At 40.9% G+C, this 19034-nt stretch overlaps 1 protein-coding gene and 1 long non-coding RNA gene across 5 annotated transcripts; both read right to left on the bottom strand.

Moving 5' to 3' along the window:
- Positions 1 to 7379: 7379 nt before the first annotated feature.
- On the bottom strand, positions 7380 to 11865 carry LOC133715689 (pentatricopeptide repeat-containing protein At5g16420, mitochondrial-like). 4 transcript variants are annotated; one of them, XM_062142297.1, is made up of 5 exons: positions 10160 to 11865; positions 9713 to 9777; positions 8048 to 8101; positions 7880 to 7967; positions 7380 to 7598 (listed from the first exon to the last, which is right to left on the bottom strand). In XM_062142297.1, the coding sequence occupies exon 1, from the start codon at positions 11805 to 11807 to the stop codon at positions 10221 to 10223; it is 1587 nt and encodes a 528-aa protein (XP_061998281.1). In that variant the 5' UTR covers positions 11808 to 11865; the 3' UTR covers positions 7380 to 7598; positions 7880 to 7967; positions 8048 to 8101; positions 9713 to 9777; positions 10160 to 10220. The 4 variants fall into 4 exon arrangements, with proteins under 4 accessions (XP_061998281.1, XP_061998280.1, XP_061998282.1 ...); XM_062142296.1 differs by having other exon boundaries at positions 8053 to 8101; XM_062142298.1 differs by lacking the exon at positions 7880 to 7967 and having other exon boundaries at positions 8053 to 8101.
- A 507-nt stretch (positions 11866 to 12372) lies between these two features.
- On the bottom strand, positions 12373 to 14896 carry LOC133715691 (uncharacterized). Its single transcript, XR_009849177.1, has 3 exons — positions 14484 to 14896; positions 13319 to 14198; positions 12373 to 12756 (listed from the first exon to the last, which is right to left on the bottom strand). It is a non-coding gene; the product is annotated as an uncharacterized LOC133715691 (long non-coding RNA).
- Between the last annotated feature and the right edge of the window lie 4138 nt (positions 14897 to 19034).

Genomic DNA, 19034 nt, shown 5'->3' with positions numbered 1-19034 from the left:
TTCCATCTCCGGTACCCACAGCTCTCCGGTACCTGCTTCCATCTCCGGTACCCACAGCTCTCCGGTACCTGCTTCCATCTCCGGTACCCACAGCTCTCACGGTACCTGCTGCCATCTCCGGTACCCACAGCCCTCACGGTACCTGCTGCCATCTCCGGTACCCACAGCCCTCACGGTACCTGCTGCCATCACCGGTACCCACTGCTCTCACCGGTTCCCGCTGCCATCACCGATACCCGCTGGTCTCCTTCACTCCGGGCAACAAACAACCAAAACAAAAGAAGAGAAGAGGTGCATGTGTTTACTCTGTACACCCAGAACCTCCTGCATCCACAGAGTAGTTTGGCTCATTCGATCCCCACCCCGTTGCTTCAACTCAAGAATCATGCTCGACTCGGGCTACCAGGTCTTCACCCACCTGACAACAAAATTCTCCTGAGCACTGAGCTAGTGAGATAGCTACTCTCTGCACCCACTCGGCAATACTCCTAGAGATAAGCGTTCTTATTTCTCTCTCTTTTTTTTTTATATAGCTCAAAGCATGCATCACGTGTCAGCTAGGACACCCCTCAGCTGGGACACTGACAAAGATATATATATGATAATTTCTGGGGCTTTTCTTATAAGGGTTGAAGTCAATATAGTTCAACTACTCATCACGTGTTGCTTATACATACGATTTGCTGTCTACTAAATTGGTACCATGTATCAATAACATGGTCAAAGTTGTCTGCTCATGCACAATTCCTTTCACCAATGTATTCACAATCTTTTACACATAATTGATCACTCACCACCACGTGGTACATACATATAGAAACATGCATGTCATGCATTGATCACTTTGATTTACAACAATTTGCAAATATACTTATTTGCTTGGACCATATGGCAGCAAGCATTACTTACCTATACATCGCTAGCAAGCATCTACTGCTCTGGCTCCGTTTAATGACATTATGCATGATCACATGTGCCTTGCTATCATGCAAACCAATTTTGTTGGCCAAAACCCTATGTTCCCTTTATCTCCCCATGTTAAAGCATGCAATTTTGTCAAAACTAATTACATTACTCTTTTACATATTGAAAGAATTATTTGATTCATGCCATTGTCTCCATGCTGGTAACACCGGATATTCTCCTAAATGTTGGCATGCCAAAATATATAGACGGATTATGGTCAATTTGTCAATTAAATTATATGAGCAAATCGCTACTCACTTGCTTATTTTTGTCGAGGTACCATCACCTCCATGGGACGTCTTTCTTATATGGGCAAAGCCAAACGGATTATTGGTACTCGCTAGCTTACGTGGAATCTCATGTCTCTTTACACTATTTTCACCACTTATGAACGGTTCCAGATAAGTTCTCATTTACACTTTTAAGCATGCTTCAAATAATGGTTTCTATAATCTAAGCATGCCTACGATATGTGATAGTCTCGATATCATATCTATTACGACTATGTATTAATGTCAAGCTTTAATTTAATTGCAATCCAATTAAATTGCTACATATACACATGTGACACTCACTAAAATAAATGCAACATGCATCTCATAAATCCTCGCCCCGAGCGCGGTACCCCCAAGGGGTAAGTCAAGGTCATATCATTACACAAATCCTCTCCAATCGGCGAGGTACCCCAACGGGGTTACAAGGCCAATGCCATCATTCTTCCCGGGGCCACGCCACCGGGTACCGGAGGCGAAATCTACTGGATACCCCAATAGGGTTACAAGGCTCAATCTCTGATTCTACCCGGGGCCACGCCACCGGGTAAAGGAGGCCTACAGGCCCTCATTCAACCCCATTGGGTTAAGGAGGCTCAAGCCCTCACGTGACCCCACCGGGCCACGCTGTACAAGTCCTCATTTACCCTTCCAGGTATCAGAGGCATCAAGCCCTCATGCTACCCCATCGGGTACGAGAGGCATCAAGCCCTCATGCTACCCCATCGGGTACGAGAGGCATCAAGCCCTCACTCTACCCTATCGGGTACGAGAGGCATCAAGCCCTCACTCTACCCTATCGGGTACTAGAGGCATCAAGCCCTCACTCTACCCCTTCCGGGTATCAGAGGCATCAAGCCCTCACTCTACCCCTTCCGGGTATCAGAGGCATCAAGCCCTCATGCTACCATATCGGGTACTAGAGGCATCAAGCCCTCACTCTACCCCTTCCGGGTACGAGAGGCATCAAGCCCTCATGCTACCCCATCGGGTACGAGAGGCATCAAGCCCTCACTCTACCCTATCGGGTACTAGAGGCATCAAGCCCTCACTCTACCCCTTCCGGGTATCAGAGGCATCAAGCCCTCACTCTACCCCTTCCGGGTATCAGAGGCATCAAGCCCTCATGCTACCATATCGGGTACTAGAGGCATCAAGCCCTCACTCTACCCCTTCCGGGTATCAGAGGCATCAAGCCCTCATGCTACCCCATCGGGTACGAGAGGCATCAAGCCCTCACTCTACCCTATCGGGTACTAGAGGCATCAAGCCCTCACTCTACCCCTTCCGGGTATCAGAGGCATCAAGCCCTCATGCTACCCTATCGGGTACTAGAGGCATCAAGCCCTCATGCTACCCCATCGGGTACGAGAGGCATCAAGCCCTCACTCTACCCCTTCCGGGTATCAGAGGCATCAAGCCCTCATGCTACCCCATCGGGTACGAGAGGCATCAAGCCCTCACTCTACCCTTCCGGGTACCAGAGGCTCAAGTCCTCAATCTACCCTTCCGGGTACCAGAGGCTCAAGTCCTCAATCTACCCTTTCGGGTATTAGAGGCTCAAGCCCTCACTCTACCCTTCCGGGTACCAGAGGCTCAAGTCGTCAATCTACCCTTCCGGGTATTAGAGCCTCAAGTCCTCATTTACCCTTCCGGGTATCAGAGGCTCAAGTCCTCATTCTACCCTTCCGGGTATCAGAGGCTCAAGTCCTCATTCTACCCTTCCGGGTACCAGAGGCTCAAGTCCTCAATCTACCCTTCCGGGTACCAGAGGCTCAAGTCCTCATTTACCCTTCCGGGTATTAGAGCCTCAAGTCCTCATTTACCCTTCCGGGTATCAGAGGCTCAAGTCCTCATTCTACCCTTCCGGGTACCAGAGGCTCAAGTCCTCAATCTACCCTTCCGGGTATTAGAGGCTCAAGTCCTCATTTACCCTTCCGGGTATTAGAGCCTCAAGTCCTCATTTACCCTTCCGGGTATCAGAGGCTCAAGTCCTCATTCTACCCTTCCGGGTACCAGAGGCTAGGACTGGGCAGAAACTGGTTGAGAAGCGGTTACCGACCGAACCGCACCGGTAAATTCGGTTCGGTAACCGAACCGGTTTAAAACGACTGCATTTTTTAAGAGAACCGCACCGAACCGCTTACATGCGGTGCGGTTTCGGTTTATGACTTCGAACCGCCTGCATTTACCGAACCGAACCGATATTTTATTAATATATATTTATATAATTATTTTTAATAATTTTTTATATTATTTGGTACTAACCCTAGCTTTGTGCGTTCTCTTCTCTCTCCATCTCTCAGCCGCTTCCTTCATTTTTGCATTTTTTCTTTGTGCGTTGACTGCCTTCTCTTCTCTCTCCCTCTCTCGGCTGCTCCCAGTTTCTCTCATCTCTCAAAGACTCACACGACAGCAGCTTGGTCCTTGTGGCCACAGGCAAGTGTCACATCTTCTCCTTTCTTAATGAGGTCTTGTAGATTATGGATCAAGTTGGTGTGTAGGTGCACTCAGATCAACTTTGTATTCTGTTATTGATTTTTGAACAGGGCTATAAGTCTGAAAGGCCCGTGGTTGTTGTTTGTATCTGAGAATGGATATGGAAAGCGTGTTCCCTTGAGCAGATTTCAATCTTCCCGTCTGAACAGAGTGGGTCTGATAGGTTACAAGGTATGATTTTCCTAATATAAATGTTTTTGGTCCAAATAAAGATCACGAGAATGTAGAAAGATTGGTTTTTTTAATTCAATGGGTTAAGATCTGTTGGGTTTATGTCGTTTTCACTGCTCTATTTCAGTTTTCCGCGGAGGACCGATTGGCAGCAGTTTTTGACATTTTGTGGTTGGATTTTGAAGATCTAAACAAAATTCTGCTTATTGCTGTGGTTTTAGATCCAAGATACAAATTATTGTATCTTGAATTTTTCTTCCCAAAGCTGCAAGCAGACCCAGGATGTGTGCAAGTGAAGATCGATGAAGTGAAAACAGCCTTGAGCTCGTTGTTTGATTTTTATGCAGGTTACTCTTTATTTGTTTTTTCTGTTCTCACATTTATTATTTTGTATAGTTATTAGAATATAAATACTCTAATTTCTCAATTTTTCCTTCAATTGCAGACGAAGATCCAGCTGCTGCAGCGGCTTCAAGGAACGTGACAATGCCAAGCATTGAGTCTACGCATCAGCAAGTTCAAGAGGATAGTCATGCAGCTTCTCTGCTTCAGTTCAAGCTTTTGCGGCAAGAGAAAGACGTGGTGGTGATCAAGAATGAGCTGGACAAGTATCTATTGGAAGCTTCAGAAGACCCTTCGAACCCAAAGTTTGAAATTTTGGCCTGGTGGAAGGAGAATGCTCCAAGATACCCCATTCTGTCCCAAATCGCCAAAGATGTGTTCGCTGTACCTGCTTCAACCGTGGCTTCCGAAGCTGCATTTAGCCTTGGAAAAAGGGTAGTGGATCCTTTTAGAGCTTCCCTTACCCCTAAGATGGTTGAGGGATTAGTTTGCTTGAGTGATTGGCTAAGGGGAGCTGGATTTAATGTGTTTAAGGAACCAACAACAGATGAGCTGCAGCTGTACGCCGAGTTGGAAAAGCTAGAAATTGGTAAGGGTTTCACCGTTTTAATTTTTTTTGAACTTGAGTTGTAGAGTTGGCTTACTTTTTTTGTTTTTCTGTTTTGCACTTGTTTGAAATTTGATGGATAGATGGTGGTGCTACTGCTGATAGTGACACTGAGGGATGAAGTGAAGGAGCTGGATTGCTTGGAGGAAGTTTGCTTGCTTGTTGGACTGCCATTTTATTTGAATATTTTCTCAGTTTCTGAATTTGGTGAATTTAGACTTGGGGAATGGTTTGTAATTTGGCACTTTGATGAACTCCCATTCTTAGATTCGGCATTTGGTTAATTTAAACTTTGGGAAATGCTTTGTCTAAGTGTAATTTGATTTTTGAATCTATTCAGACTGAGTGTATTAGCAAGCCTTTAATATGCTTTGTACTAGTGTAATTTGGCTCTCTTTTGCACCACTTTTTTTTCAAGTCTGCAGGTTTTCAAATTTCCAGGTTTTGGTTGCATGTTTTAATATGCGGTTTTGGGTGCAAACCGCACCGCACCGCACCGGTAAATCGGTGCAACCGAAAATGCAGTCCAAACAATGTAAAAAGCGGTTGCGGTTTGTAAAATGAAGCAATCGAATAATGCGGTGCGGTTGCGGTTTCAAGCCCAAACCGAACCGAACCGCACCGAGCCCAGGCCTACCAGAGGCCCAAGTCCTCAATCTACCCTTCCGGGTATCAGAGGCTCAAGTCCTCATTTACCCTTCCGGGTATCAGAGGCCCAAGTCCTCAATCTACCCTTCCAGGTATCAGAGGCTCAAGTCCTCATTTACCCTTCCGGGTATCAGAGACCCAAATCCTCATTCTACCCCATCGGGAACCATAGACTCAAGCCCTCAGAAAACCCCACTTGGTACCGAAGGCGGGGTAAGCCAAGGTCCAGTCCCTTGCTTTTGAGTCATCTCACCTCCCGAGCATTCTCTATACTTGGGGGACTTATTCATACCACTTATCACAAGTGGAGGTAGTTCCCGACCGGGACTATCATTGAGCTTCACGCTCATACTTTTCGTGCTACGGTCTATTAATGGAAATATTGAAATTTTTCCCCTATTGTTGGTCGCAACAATTAAATTTCTTTTACATCCCATTAATAAGACCATAGGACAAAACTCTCACAACCTATCATCCGCTCAACATGAGCGAGCTCAACTCTTACATTCCCGTTACACATGAGCCAAACAATCGGGTTATGGCTTATACGTTCGGGTTAAGTAAGTTAGAGATCCTTCCTCTAACCTATACTTGGGGGACTATCATGGTCACGCCATAGTCTCGCTAGTCAATATATACTACGATGCCGGAACTCTTTGCTCAACCTCACCGGTATCGTCGAACATAACTCAAGTCCTAAACTTCGACTGTACTAACTACGTGACTTGGGGGACTCGGCGAGTAATAACACTCCCGATCCTAACACATATGTATCACGTGCATACAACATATACATATCATTATGTACGCGTCATCGCGTTCATCACACATCTTTGCATCATATGCACTTTGAATGCTATCACAATCACATACATTTTCGACTTATACGTCGTATGTCAACATTACATAATACGTGCATACACACAAGGTGTAACATACATCTCATATAAACATTCATGCACCTCGATGCATTTGACTCAAATGTCACTTAGATTGCCCTAGCGCAATCAATATGCTTTGTGTGCACTCATCTTATTTGCAGGTACTAGCTTGATGAGGGTCCCGGGGCACCAACATACCCGTAGAGTCCCTTCTTACTTACGGAGTTGGGGGACTAGTATGGGTATAGCATTCAACAAGGTCATCACTCATACTTGGCGGCATCATATTTAAACTCCCCAACCAAGAAGCGCCTCTTACTCGGGGACTTGGGGGACTTGTACATACCACCTATATTACATACCGCCAAGCATAATCAACGACCTCATAGGTGGGCCCCGCGGCATGGCTAGCCCCGCCTATGGCATGCATCCGGTAGGCCGACACCCGAGCTACGTTGCCATGGTGGAGGTCGGCCGGTATCTAGTCGGGAGGCCACCCTCCCATGCTCTCCAAGAGGCTTCAAGAGAAGCAATATATGTATTATTGTCCCACATCGAGGATATGTAAATAGAGTGGGACTTCCCTTAGCTATAAAAGGAAGTCCTCCCCTTCTTAGAGAGGATGGATCCATGATCCCTATACTTGTATCACTACAAAGGTCACTTGACCTCACTCATAGTAAAATATCTAAGTGGACGTAGCCTTGCCCCAAGTGCAAGGTGAACCACTATACATGCTTGTGTCCCTTTCTCTCTCTCTCTCCCCATCATGATCCACACTTAGTCCCCGTTCCGTATTCTTCAGTAGAAACAAATACTATGATCACATCCCACATGGATGTGCGCCAATGTCCCACTCTCTAATTAAAGACTAGGTTATAAGCATGGGTCAACGTCCTTGTGACACACACAAACAACTCTGCTACCAAACGTATGCTCCAAAACGCCCTCTAAAGACGGCAAGCATCAGAGCCGCACAACCTCAACTTATGTGTCAACCCTTCACATTACTTTTACGGGTCAACGTCCTTGTGATACATAAAAACAACCCTATTAGAGCAAACGTACACTTCCATAATTTCCTTTGTCCAAACACGCTCCCAGTTCTTCTCTAATGCTATGATCACAACCCACATATGCGCCAATTTGCTCTCTTATTAACACTGGGTAATGCTTTTATGGGTCAGCGTCTCGTGAAGTATGGTCTGGGCACTGCATGTAAACATAAACAAAGAATTCATTCAAATGATAGTGATGCAGCCACAAGAGACAAAACATAAACAAAGTAGACTACAACAGACTAGCCTATAAAAGACTTCTAGTCCACAGCTTTTGTTTCTCGTTTAGTGTTCCCTATTCCAATAAAAAGTTCATTGCTTATAAAAACAGATGGTGCTTCAGCTATATATATAAATATTTTTCATGAGTTGAAGACAACCACTTTGGACAGTATTCATAAACCTTAAAAATTTCAGTGTGATAGGTGAACTTACCAGGATTAAAACAAGCATCAATGATCCGGGGTAGGTAGAAACCAGTTGATTAAAACAAGTCGTAGCATTTGCAAAAAACGTGAAATATCTGCATGGAGTTAAATACGATATATAAAGAGATAATCAATAATATGCAATAGGATTGAAGACCTAATTTGATCGAGAAACCTTACACATTACAAAGAGGTAGTCTTAAACCCAGACATCAGCATGCTCGACCATCTACATGAGGAAAAGAAAAACATAACTATATTTAACACAGACGTAATATTGAAACGAGAAATGAGGATCAATTAATTATACAATAACTTAATCAGAAGAACTTTCGAGTGTATCAAAATTAGCCCAAGTGCTTTTTCTGTCGTATTTCCAGTCCCAAATAATATCTCAAAACTAAGTTTCTTTAGCGAGCCAGATGAGAAATCTGCTGCTACCTCACAACTAATTGTATGGTCTCTCTCTCTCTCTCTCTCTCTCTCTCTCTCTCTCACACACACACACACAATGATGATGAAAAACACCTTAAAACATGAAGGACAATTTGAAATACTGTCCCAATAAACTGAGCAATGGTTATGATAATACTAACGCCTATACCTTTGGAGGTAGTTTAGCTTTCCACATTACACAAGAGGGAGAGGAGATTGTCCATCAAATGTAATACCAAAACACAAGCTGAATGTGCGTGGGAGTAAGTAATAAGTAAGGTAAGCAGCCATGCCATAGCATAAATTAGAGTAGATACAGCAATTTTCTAAGATCCCTAAGAATAAAGTCAGATAGCTCAGTACACCAAAAGCATTAAAAAGAGGCAATAGGGCTCCAAAGGATCTGTAAATATCATTCATAATATGTTTAACACAGAGCTGTGGATATGGGCATCCCTGGAGCAAGGGCTATGATAATATTCACAGAAGATGACAAAAAGATGACAAACTGATGCAAGACCTTTGCTTAGTTGCGAGTGCATGACCCCCAACAATTAATAACATTATGGAAAATCATAAAATTTTGTAAAACTGATCATTCTATACGGTAACTTCACAAACTATGTGAATTTCTCTATGTTTGAGATAAGAGACGACAAAGACCGATGGCCATATTTATCCTTTGGCAATATGCCCCTGGATATATAAGCTTAGTACATGTATCAATATATAAGCTTTTCTTTATCTGTATGTTAATGAAGCATCTATTGTTAAGAAACAAGAACTGCCTTGCATGTTGACATAATTAACTATTGTCTACAAAAACATTCTTACTCCCTGATCATGATGTGTTGATGTGCATGCTAATTGCTAAATGGTTTGCCATAGAGTTTTGTGCTACTTGTGATATATCACAGGATGGGAGCGAGTAAGCAGTGATGTCCAAGGACAAAAGATTTATGGAAAAGTTTGGACTAAAACTAACATACTCCCTAACAACTTCCTGTTTTGTATCTATGACCTTGTTCATCTCTATGACTAAAGTCAAGTAGCTCGATAAACATTCCACAAATGTGAAAAATTATAAAGGAAGTACGTGTCCAACAGATCTGTTATTTGTATTTATAAATTCATAATATGGGTTAATCAAGAGCTGTGGATCATGACAGTCAAGGTTTCTATTAGAATCATCATCCATATTGAGTCATACATTAAACATAACATATAAAGGGATTTAATCAAATTCCAACTTTTTCTTTACCTAAATAAATTTATCATTCTTGCCATTGAATTGAAGAACCAAAATCTGGAGGAAATGCTAATTGCTTATAATTGAGAATCACTATGACTACAACCTTAAATAGACATGAGATAGAGTTCATTAGTAAAGGAATAAGAATGGTACCCCTTCCAATATCCACCATCAGTGCCCATCTTGGGTCCTGAAGACTTGACTCCAATAAGGAACACCTACCCCATCGAAAAAAGAAAACAGATTATTAAGCATCAGGATGTAACAATTGTGATGATAACTTTTATCATGCACAGCTAACAAACTCTATTGTAAATCTAAGAGTGAAAAAGAATAACACCCTTAGAGTCACATACAGCTAAAGAGGTGCTAAGAGGATCTAAGAGGGTTGACATATGCCTAATTTTGACATGACCCAGTATGAGCTTACATCAAAGATACAAACTCTTTTTGAACATAAAAATACAGCAACATAATCCCTTCAATAGTATAATCTACTACAGTAAGTTATTGGCAGAAAGTTATCAATAAACAAACTGTAAGCAACATTTATTTCTTCCCAAAACGAAAAAAGAATGGATGCAATAACAAAATACCGACCTGAGAAACATTGTGGTTGAGATCAAGGTCAGTATATGCCAAGGCCACAAGGTCTGGGGCTCTAATCAGCATTCTCCAGCAGTATTCTGTTTAGAACACTTTCCCCAGAATCCAAATCACCAACAACCTTTGTAAGGAAAAGATCCCAGGAATCACTGTCAATGTCTCCACATGACATTGCCATAGATATTACTCTAGTGATTTCAGCTTCCTCTCCTGAGTCACAGAGCCCCTCAATCAACATAGCATAAGTAGACTTGTTTGGCAAACAGCCTTTTTCGAACATCTCGTCTAAAATCCTAATTCCCTCCTTTTCTTTTCCAATCTTACAGAATCCTTTGATCAATACATTATATGTAAAAGAATTCGGAGAATAACCTTTCTCCACCATGTCATCCCACAACCTCCCTGCCTCACACAACTCCCCCACTTCACACATTCCAGAAATAAGCACGTTGTAAGTCATGACATCTGGAGGCTCACTCGTCTCAAACTGATCAAACAATTTCCTGGCTTTCCACACTTCTCCTTTCTTACAAAGCCAGTATATGAGTGTGCCCAATACTGCATTATCCGGAGTGCAATTCTTCTTCAAAAGCCTTTTCCACAGTTCACAAGCATCCTCCACCTTCCCTTCGCAACAAAAAACATCAATCACCTTACAACAGAGTGCCGAGCTCAGTATATACCTCTTCTCCACCATATCATCAAGCAAATTAACCGCTTCACCCGACTTCTTCTCCTTACAATAAGCTTCAATCATAACCCCATAAGTAACCTCATTGGCGCCAACCCCATTATCCTCCATCTCATCCATGACCTTAATAGCCTCAACCAGCTTCCCCTGCTTCACATACCCATCCATCAATATGGTATAAGTAGTCACATCAGGACACCACCCTCTGTCCAAAATCTCTCCAAACACCCTCTTGGCACCAACCATATCGCGCCGCGACACATAACCACCCAAAATGGTAGTAAAAGTCACCACATTGGGCACAAATCCCATCGCAGGCATTTCGTCGAGCACCTGGTGTGCAGTCTCTAAATCATTTCTCTTGCACAATGCTTTGATCAATATATTACAACTAAACACATTCGGCGCCACCCCGAACCTCTCCCTACAGTTCCGAAACACCGAGTGCACCAATCTGTACTCGTGATTCTGAACCAAAGCGTTCAGCAAAGCATTCAAGGACCTCACGGATCGTTGGACGCCGAATTTCGGAATGGTGATAAATGTCTTGAATGCGAGTTTGGGGCGTGAAGCGACGCCGTAGTTGCGGATTAGGGAGATGAAGAGGTCCTCGCTGCATCGGAGATTGGAGCTGCGGAGGTCGGAGAGGAGGGGGTCGATGAGGTGAAAAGCGCGGGAGCGGAGGAGGCGGCGGATGATGGCGTGGTAATTATGGTGAAATCCGGGGTGGTATTTGGAGGCGTGGTGGAAGATTTGGAGGGCGAGGTCGAGTTTGGGCTCGCGGGTGATGAGGCGCTTTGGGTGGAGGTGGTGGGGCCAGTTTTCGATCGGAGGGGTGACGATGTAGGAGTGGAGGAAATCGACGGCGGAGGTGGAGGTGGAGAAGGGGACGGCGGTGATTGAGTGGAGGAGAGAGAAGGGTTTGGGGGAGAGGTTCCGGCGAAGCAGCATGGTGTGAACTAGTGTTGAAGACGATGGGGAAGGCCTTAACGGTCAAGTGTAACAGAAATATGAATCAATGAATGCTAATAAAAGTGAAGTTACCTGATTGCCCCAGTAACTTTCTAACTTTCATAAATTTCACCCTAGTTACTTTTTATTTTTTTTTTCAATTTCTGCGGATTTGTTATAGTATACATGTGTTGTTTGGAGACACTGGATATCTAGAAATACAAAATATCGTGTTGAAATAAAATAAAATTATTTTGAATGAAATTACTGAAAATTGATGACAAATTTTGTCTAAATTGAAAAAGATAGGTATAATTTGTCAGAACTGAAAAGTTAAGAGTTTTTTTTTTTTTTTTAAAGAAAAAGGAAAATTACAACAGAAGCCCAAGAAAGGGCTGAAAAACACAAAAGAAACAACAAGAAATTAACAAGGCCCACTTGATGCCCTCCATTTTCTCAAGAATAAAGAGGTAGACATCCCGATATAAGAGAGAATCCTGGGTAACAGCCCCTTCTCAAGAACAGAATTTAAGTTATTCTAATTAATCAGGGTATCATATCTGGTTGCTGAGATGAGGGGTTACAAATTTTAGTTACTGAGATGTTGCATGTAGAGAACAGAATATAGAGGATATATAAGCCATCTTTTACAAAATGCAATGCCTAAGGCTTCAATTCCATTTTCTTTGAGGCATTATTGTGGACTCGAGTTCAAAAGTCTATTAGAAGTTCAATACAAACCCGACTTATGTGTTACAAATTACAATGCAAAAGATTAAAAGATGCATAGATTGCAGTAAAACCTTAGAATTTGATAATTACAATTACAACTGATGCCAGCAAGACATCCGAACATTGGGCATGTGAGCATTCTTAGCCTTCTTTTAACATACGGTTCTCCAGGAGGTCCAAGAGTTGAGACCCTAAAAAAAGATTGCTTACTGAGATGCTGCACATAAAAAATAGGGCAGACAGAGGATGCATTACCCAGCTTTTTATTGATCAATTGACATTAAGATGCTGTTAACAATGCCCCCTGTATATATATATATTTCTTTATAAACAATACTGACAAGGATGAATTACAGAGGTTCAACCATGTATATTTTTAACCAATTTCGAAACTACATCTCTGTGACACTCAGTCTGATTTCCTCGTATTAACACTTGCAATCATAATATTTTGCAATAAATTAAAATATACAAGTGCTTCAGAAGCTTTGATTGTACTCAAACAAATGAGCAAGTGGATATTCACATGCAGGGTTTTACCAATACAACTAGTGAAACTTAAGTACCCCATAAAACATATTGATGTAATGTCACAGTATTTTTAGGCAATATATTAAGGATCAGAAATTGGTATGTCGAACATTCCTGGTTGAGGCCTACCTTTCAATGGAGGAAATGCCATTTTTTTCTAGACAACACTTTGATCAACTATGCAAACAAAAGTTTGGTATGATAAAGAAGAAAAAGATTCATGACAAGAAAACAACATATTTACATACCTGACAGGTAATTGCATATGATTACGATGATGATTACAAGAATTGGGACAGCCTCAACGCCTGGAAGTGATCATTTTGTGGGGGATGTGAGCAATCTTGGGCCAATATTCCCCACTCTATCTGGCACAGTTTCTCTAGCAAGTGACATCCAATGATATGTATTTCACAAAGACAAATGGGTAGCCCATTTTCTGGCAAGCACTGCAGCACAGAGCAATACGTAATCTCCAAAATCTTAGGAGAAGTGGGTAGTCCACTTCGAGGCAAGCACTACAGCGCATAACAATACCTTATTTTCAAAATTTTAAGAGAACTAGGTAGTCCACTATCTGGAAAGTACTGAAGCGCAGAGAAACAGCTAATCTTCAAAATTTCGAGAAAGTTGAGATGCCCAGACCACTTGGCGCCATCCATGGTCTTAAGATTTAGACCCGGTAGATCGTTAGATGGGTGAGAGTGCTGGGAAACAGCCCCTCTTCCGGAGAAGAGTTTACCAAAGTCAAGTGACAATGCGAGTATTCGGAGCCCCTTGTTCGGATTCTGCATAACTTTTGGATTGAGTTTTTTACCATGCCTGATGTCAAATGATTTTAATCGTGAAGGCAATCCCCTTCCACAATAGTTGACAAACTTTGGGCAATCTGATACTGACAAAAACTTAAGAGATGGGAGGAGTGAGCGCATATGTTGCAGCCAGGAACCCAATTTCCAATAATCATAGATACTCATCTCTGTCAAGTTGGGTCCATGCAACCCACCATTGGGAAAAGATACAATATGTCCAAATTCTGTACTTTTGGTTTTGTATGGATAGGCTATGGTCCCATGGATGTTCTGCATATTCATAGCTTGGCTTTTAAAAACTTTCTATACAAGTTACCTGCTTAAAAAATATGAACAAATTTTGTGAATTTATTGCCATTAGTGATGGATTAACTTACAAGCAGTAGAAATTCACCAATATAAGTACATAAGAAGCAACAATCGTATTTGCATCAACTCATAATCATCAATAGAGATAATCTGAAATCTTAAAAATTGGTATTCATCCAAATCCTATGGACCAATACACATAACACTTTACAATTTTAATAGAAATTATTTCCACAATAGTTAACTGCATCTAAGGACGAAATAAAGCACGTGTTATTCTAAGAATAAATACCTTTAGTGGAAGCACCATACTCTTGTAAACTTGTAACATCTTCAGAGCTGATATCACGCTAGCAACAAAAGACATATAAACACCACTACCAGCTTGACCCTGAAACTGTGGTCAGAAGAGAATGCCTACAAGCAAAAGGAAATTAGATTCAAGATTAGTAAAGATATTAATGAATGACTAGACTTTATTAGCTGCCCGCCAGTCATTTAACTTCTCCAAACACTGATTGTCTTGGTATGTAGGAATCTTTGCAAGATTTTCTGCCTGCTTCCTCACATGAGATGGATCGATGTCGTCGAAGACTGGTAGAACATGTTGACCGGAGGAGGTCCTCTTGCGTTCAAGGATTGTCACAAGCTCATGAAGGCACCACCTGAAAGATGCACACTCTTTTGAAAGCACAATAACAGAACTTCGATGGAGTGCTTTCTCTAGATTTTCCTTGAAACTTTCTCCCTTCTCAAGTTCAGGGTCATCTCCCGAAGTACGGAGTCCAGCGTTGACAAGGGCTGTATAGAGGTGATCTGTAAAAGTCTTGCGAGTGTCCATGCCTTTGAAACTCAAGAACACATCATAATTAGTTCCAGAAGGAGAAGTAGCATATTCAGAAGAGGAGGTTTCTGGACTTCTGAAAATCAAAGCCTTCAACAGATGTTTCTCCTTCAAGGCATAGAAATATCCCACCAAGGAGTAAACTACTCATGGGCAGTTACCAAGATGAAAATTTTGCTTAATGGGATGCTGCATGTGAAGTATAGATAACAAAGAGAGGATACATTAGCTAGCCAGCTGTCCCAAAGCATGAATCCCTGGCCTAAGGCTAAGGAGTGCCTCACCAGTACTCTAGCTACATGTTGTTAACTAAACTCACCAATTTACTATTATGCATGGAAGGGGAAGCATCATATTCTTATCAATGAAGGTGCAAAAGTTTCTGGTCCTCGGGTTATCTACTTACAAAGAGTAGGTGTTTGCTAATTGATTAAGTGTCCATGAAACAATAGAGAAGGGCCACAACCTCTAAGGTCATTAATTAGTTCTTGGATATCAGATTTTATGCAAAAGGACTTGAAAAGTATGGAACTAAAGCACAACAAGGAAGGATTATACCTTATTACACCTGCAATAACTAATGCAATCACTGTGGTCTCTAAATGCTTAGACATTCCATTACTAATCCATAAGTACACAGATAAAACATAGATCAAGTTAAGGAAAAAGAAACAAAAAGAAGAACAAGAAAAGAAAGAAACAGACAGAAAAGTACATGCGATAGAAAATGCTTGATCTTAGAACAAACGTATCAAAAAATTCACAGAATGAAATTGTATCAGCTACATACCGTTTTATTTCCTGAAGTGAAACTTGCCAGTTCATCTTCACTGAGACAGAGAACGACTTCGTTCGCATTCTGCATGTCACCAAATTTGGATTTTTTCCGTCAAACATCCAAATCGAATCACTTGATTCTCCTTGAATGGCTCATGCAACCCAAAACTTAAGACTCCTAAACAAAATGGTTGCAATGGAATTTGAAACAGAGGAGACATTTTGGGAAAGGAGAACTGGATTACTTGGGTATACTATAGAATAAGTTATTCTAATCATTGTAGAGATATAGCGGAGAGGATTGGTCTATCACTATAAGAGGTTGGTCTACCACTATAACAATCTAGTTGCCATCGACATAACGATGCATTAATATACTGAAAAATTTAGTAGATTTAGTTCGAGGCATTAGAAAATTTTATTTTCATTTTCCTTTCACTAAAACTCTGCTCTGTAATTAAATTATATATATATATATATGTGTGTGTGTGTGTGTGTGTGTAGACACACCCACACCTACTTGCTGACTTCTATTCCACATTTCATTTATATGCATCAGCTTATCATAGTCATCGTTATCAAATTGGTATATATATCCTATGCATCAGCTTATATATATATATATATCATCAAAACCTTACCAAATTGGTATTTATCCTATGCTTTAAATCAGTGCACATACAACTTACTCTATAATTACATTCATGAAACATGCCACTAGTGTTTTGAGTCTCGCATAGTGGCGGACATGTGAATAACGAGTAAGAACCTGCCCTTTGTGCTGAGATCTAGATAATTCTAAATATCCTCACAATTTGTATATTTAGTGGTAATTGTATTAATTGAGTATTTGTCCAATAAATTGTTTATCAATGACTGAAAAATATGAACTTTCTACTTCCATATGATAAGAAATGGAAGAACCAAACTCTGAAAAGTTTGCAAATTCACAATACTTGTTACGAAGCAACTGCGACTTGATCACTTCATTAGAGGTAGTGTGAAATTTCACACGCCCATGTCTATAACTACAAAACTTAGAATGAGACCACTATAAGCATTATTTCCAAAGCTAGGTTTTCCATCGATATGTCCGCAAGATTGTTTGGTAACTTTAATCACCATCATACGATAAAATACCATACGTATTAATTAATACCTTACTTGTGTGAAAATGAATTAAGTTTGAAAGAGTTCTAAGGTGTGAATAGACAAAATGTTATCACACGTCCATGATTTTTTTTTTTTTTTTGAATAATATCACACGTCCATGATTTGTTGAACAAAATTTGATGACTATTGTTTTGGACAAACAATAAGGTGCTGGTGGAGTGTCATAATTAATCTCTATTCTTCTTTTGGTCTGAGGGATGTCAATATCTGAAGAAACACTAGTTACTGTCATTTGCATTAACAAAACCATATATATACATGACACTTTGAAACTTTTATTTGTAATCACTCTGGTTGTTGCTGATACACCATCACAAACCATACAGATAGAAAGGCTCAAGGAGAAACAAAGCAATAACAAAACAAAACAAACACAAAAAACTGAAAGAATCCCAAATCCATAACCTCATAGTAGCCTCATCAACTTCTGCATCCCGACATCTCCCTTTTGATCCTTTTGATTAGCCTGGTCAACATTCCAACTATCTCCAGAAACAACTCACGCTTCTGAGTGATGGTGATGTTCACAAGTACCACTCCCACAAACAACCCACTTCCAAATCCCGCAAATGCAAATTTCCAATCAAATTCAACTCCATCTATGCTTGAGGGTGGCAGTGGAGTTGGAGTCTTAGCATTTCCACATTTCATTGGCAATGGTTCTCCACACAATGCCAGGTTCCCTCAAATGACGTCCTTCCGAACATATTAAATTGGCGCCCTTGTGGTATGGGACCTGTGAGATTGTTGTGAGAGACATTGACACATGCGAGGGATGTAAGCTGCTTTAGTTGCTGAGGAATTTCTCCGGAAAGCCTGTTATTTGAAAGGTGTAATGCTTCAAGTAATGTCAACTCTCCCAAGGATGGTGGGATTGTACCAGTGAGAATGTCGTTGGAAACATTAAGAAAGCAAAGTCCTTTCAAGTCCCCAATGAATTCAGGAATATTCCCTTCAAATTTGTTGCATGATATATCAATGACCCCATTGTAAGGGATGATCAATAAGTTTCTGAAACCTAAATACTTCTTTTCTGGAAGTGTTATTTACTTTGTTTTTAGCCAACAATTCTCTTCAGACTTTTCCAAATTTCGATTTATTTCTATTTGCAATTATCAACGACAAAAAAGAAAAGTAAACGCCATGACTGTGCATTCATTTCTTACGTGAAAGGTATCATCTTTCTAATTGTAATCATCAAAGACAAGAAAATATAGAACCCTCAACCCACTCCTTACTCTCTAATCCATCGAATCAGGCAATCAGCCATTGAAAACTTAATAAATGGTAGTTAAGGACTGCCTACCAGGTTATCTGAGACTGAAACAACTCTTTCTCTCTGCCTCAGTTTCTGCATCTCACACCAAACCACACGAGTCGTCTTGTTAGCATTTGCAATAATCAAAAATCAAACTTGATGCTCTTGGCAACTTGGGAATTTTCATGGAACTTTATAAAAAAATAAAAAAAAACTTCAAACCAAATTAAATTGTATCAGGAGCTTACCCACTTAACTTTCACTCCTCTTCAACCTCCAACTAGCACTCTGTAATCTCAAACGGATGATTTGGTTTTCTCCTGCTTTACAAATTCAAGCTCAGTTGCACATCTCTGCAACCTCACCAAACAGCACAGAGTCTTCTTTGCCCCTTTTGCAATAGCTAAAATAGATTAGCAATGAATCAGACAACCTCACCAAAACATACAGACTCCGAATTACACAACCAGTTTTCAACAGCATTGACAGGTAAGGATTAAGGAATGCTGAAAGCCTGAAACGGAGTGGCTTTTACTTCTGTCAAAGTAAATAGACCGAAGGTTAAAACTGGGCTTTGAAGTGGGCTTCACTTTATCTTCCTCATAATCATCTTTAAAAAACCCAAAGGTACACACCTTAAACTTTCCCACAAGTTTATGTCCAATTATATTTTAGTTTTCAAAGCATGGGAATGTTCTATATAAGTACAAAAGTGTTTATGTAAGGGGCAGCAAAATCAAATATCTGAAGAACTTCTCAATTCATTTATTCAAAAACAAAAAAGTTTGGTA

The sequence above is a fragment of the Rosa rugosa genome, chromosome 6 (assembly GCF_958449725.1).
Source record: "Rosa rugosa chromosome 6, drRosRugo1.1, whole genome shotgun sequence".
In the NCBI taxonomy this organism is placed as follows: Eukaryota; Viridiplantae; Streptophyta; class Magnoliopsida; order Rosales; family Rosaceae; genus Rosa; species Rosa rugosa.
Note: the sequence above shows the minus strand (reverse complement) of the source record. Positions and strands in the feature narration are given on the sequence as shown.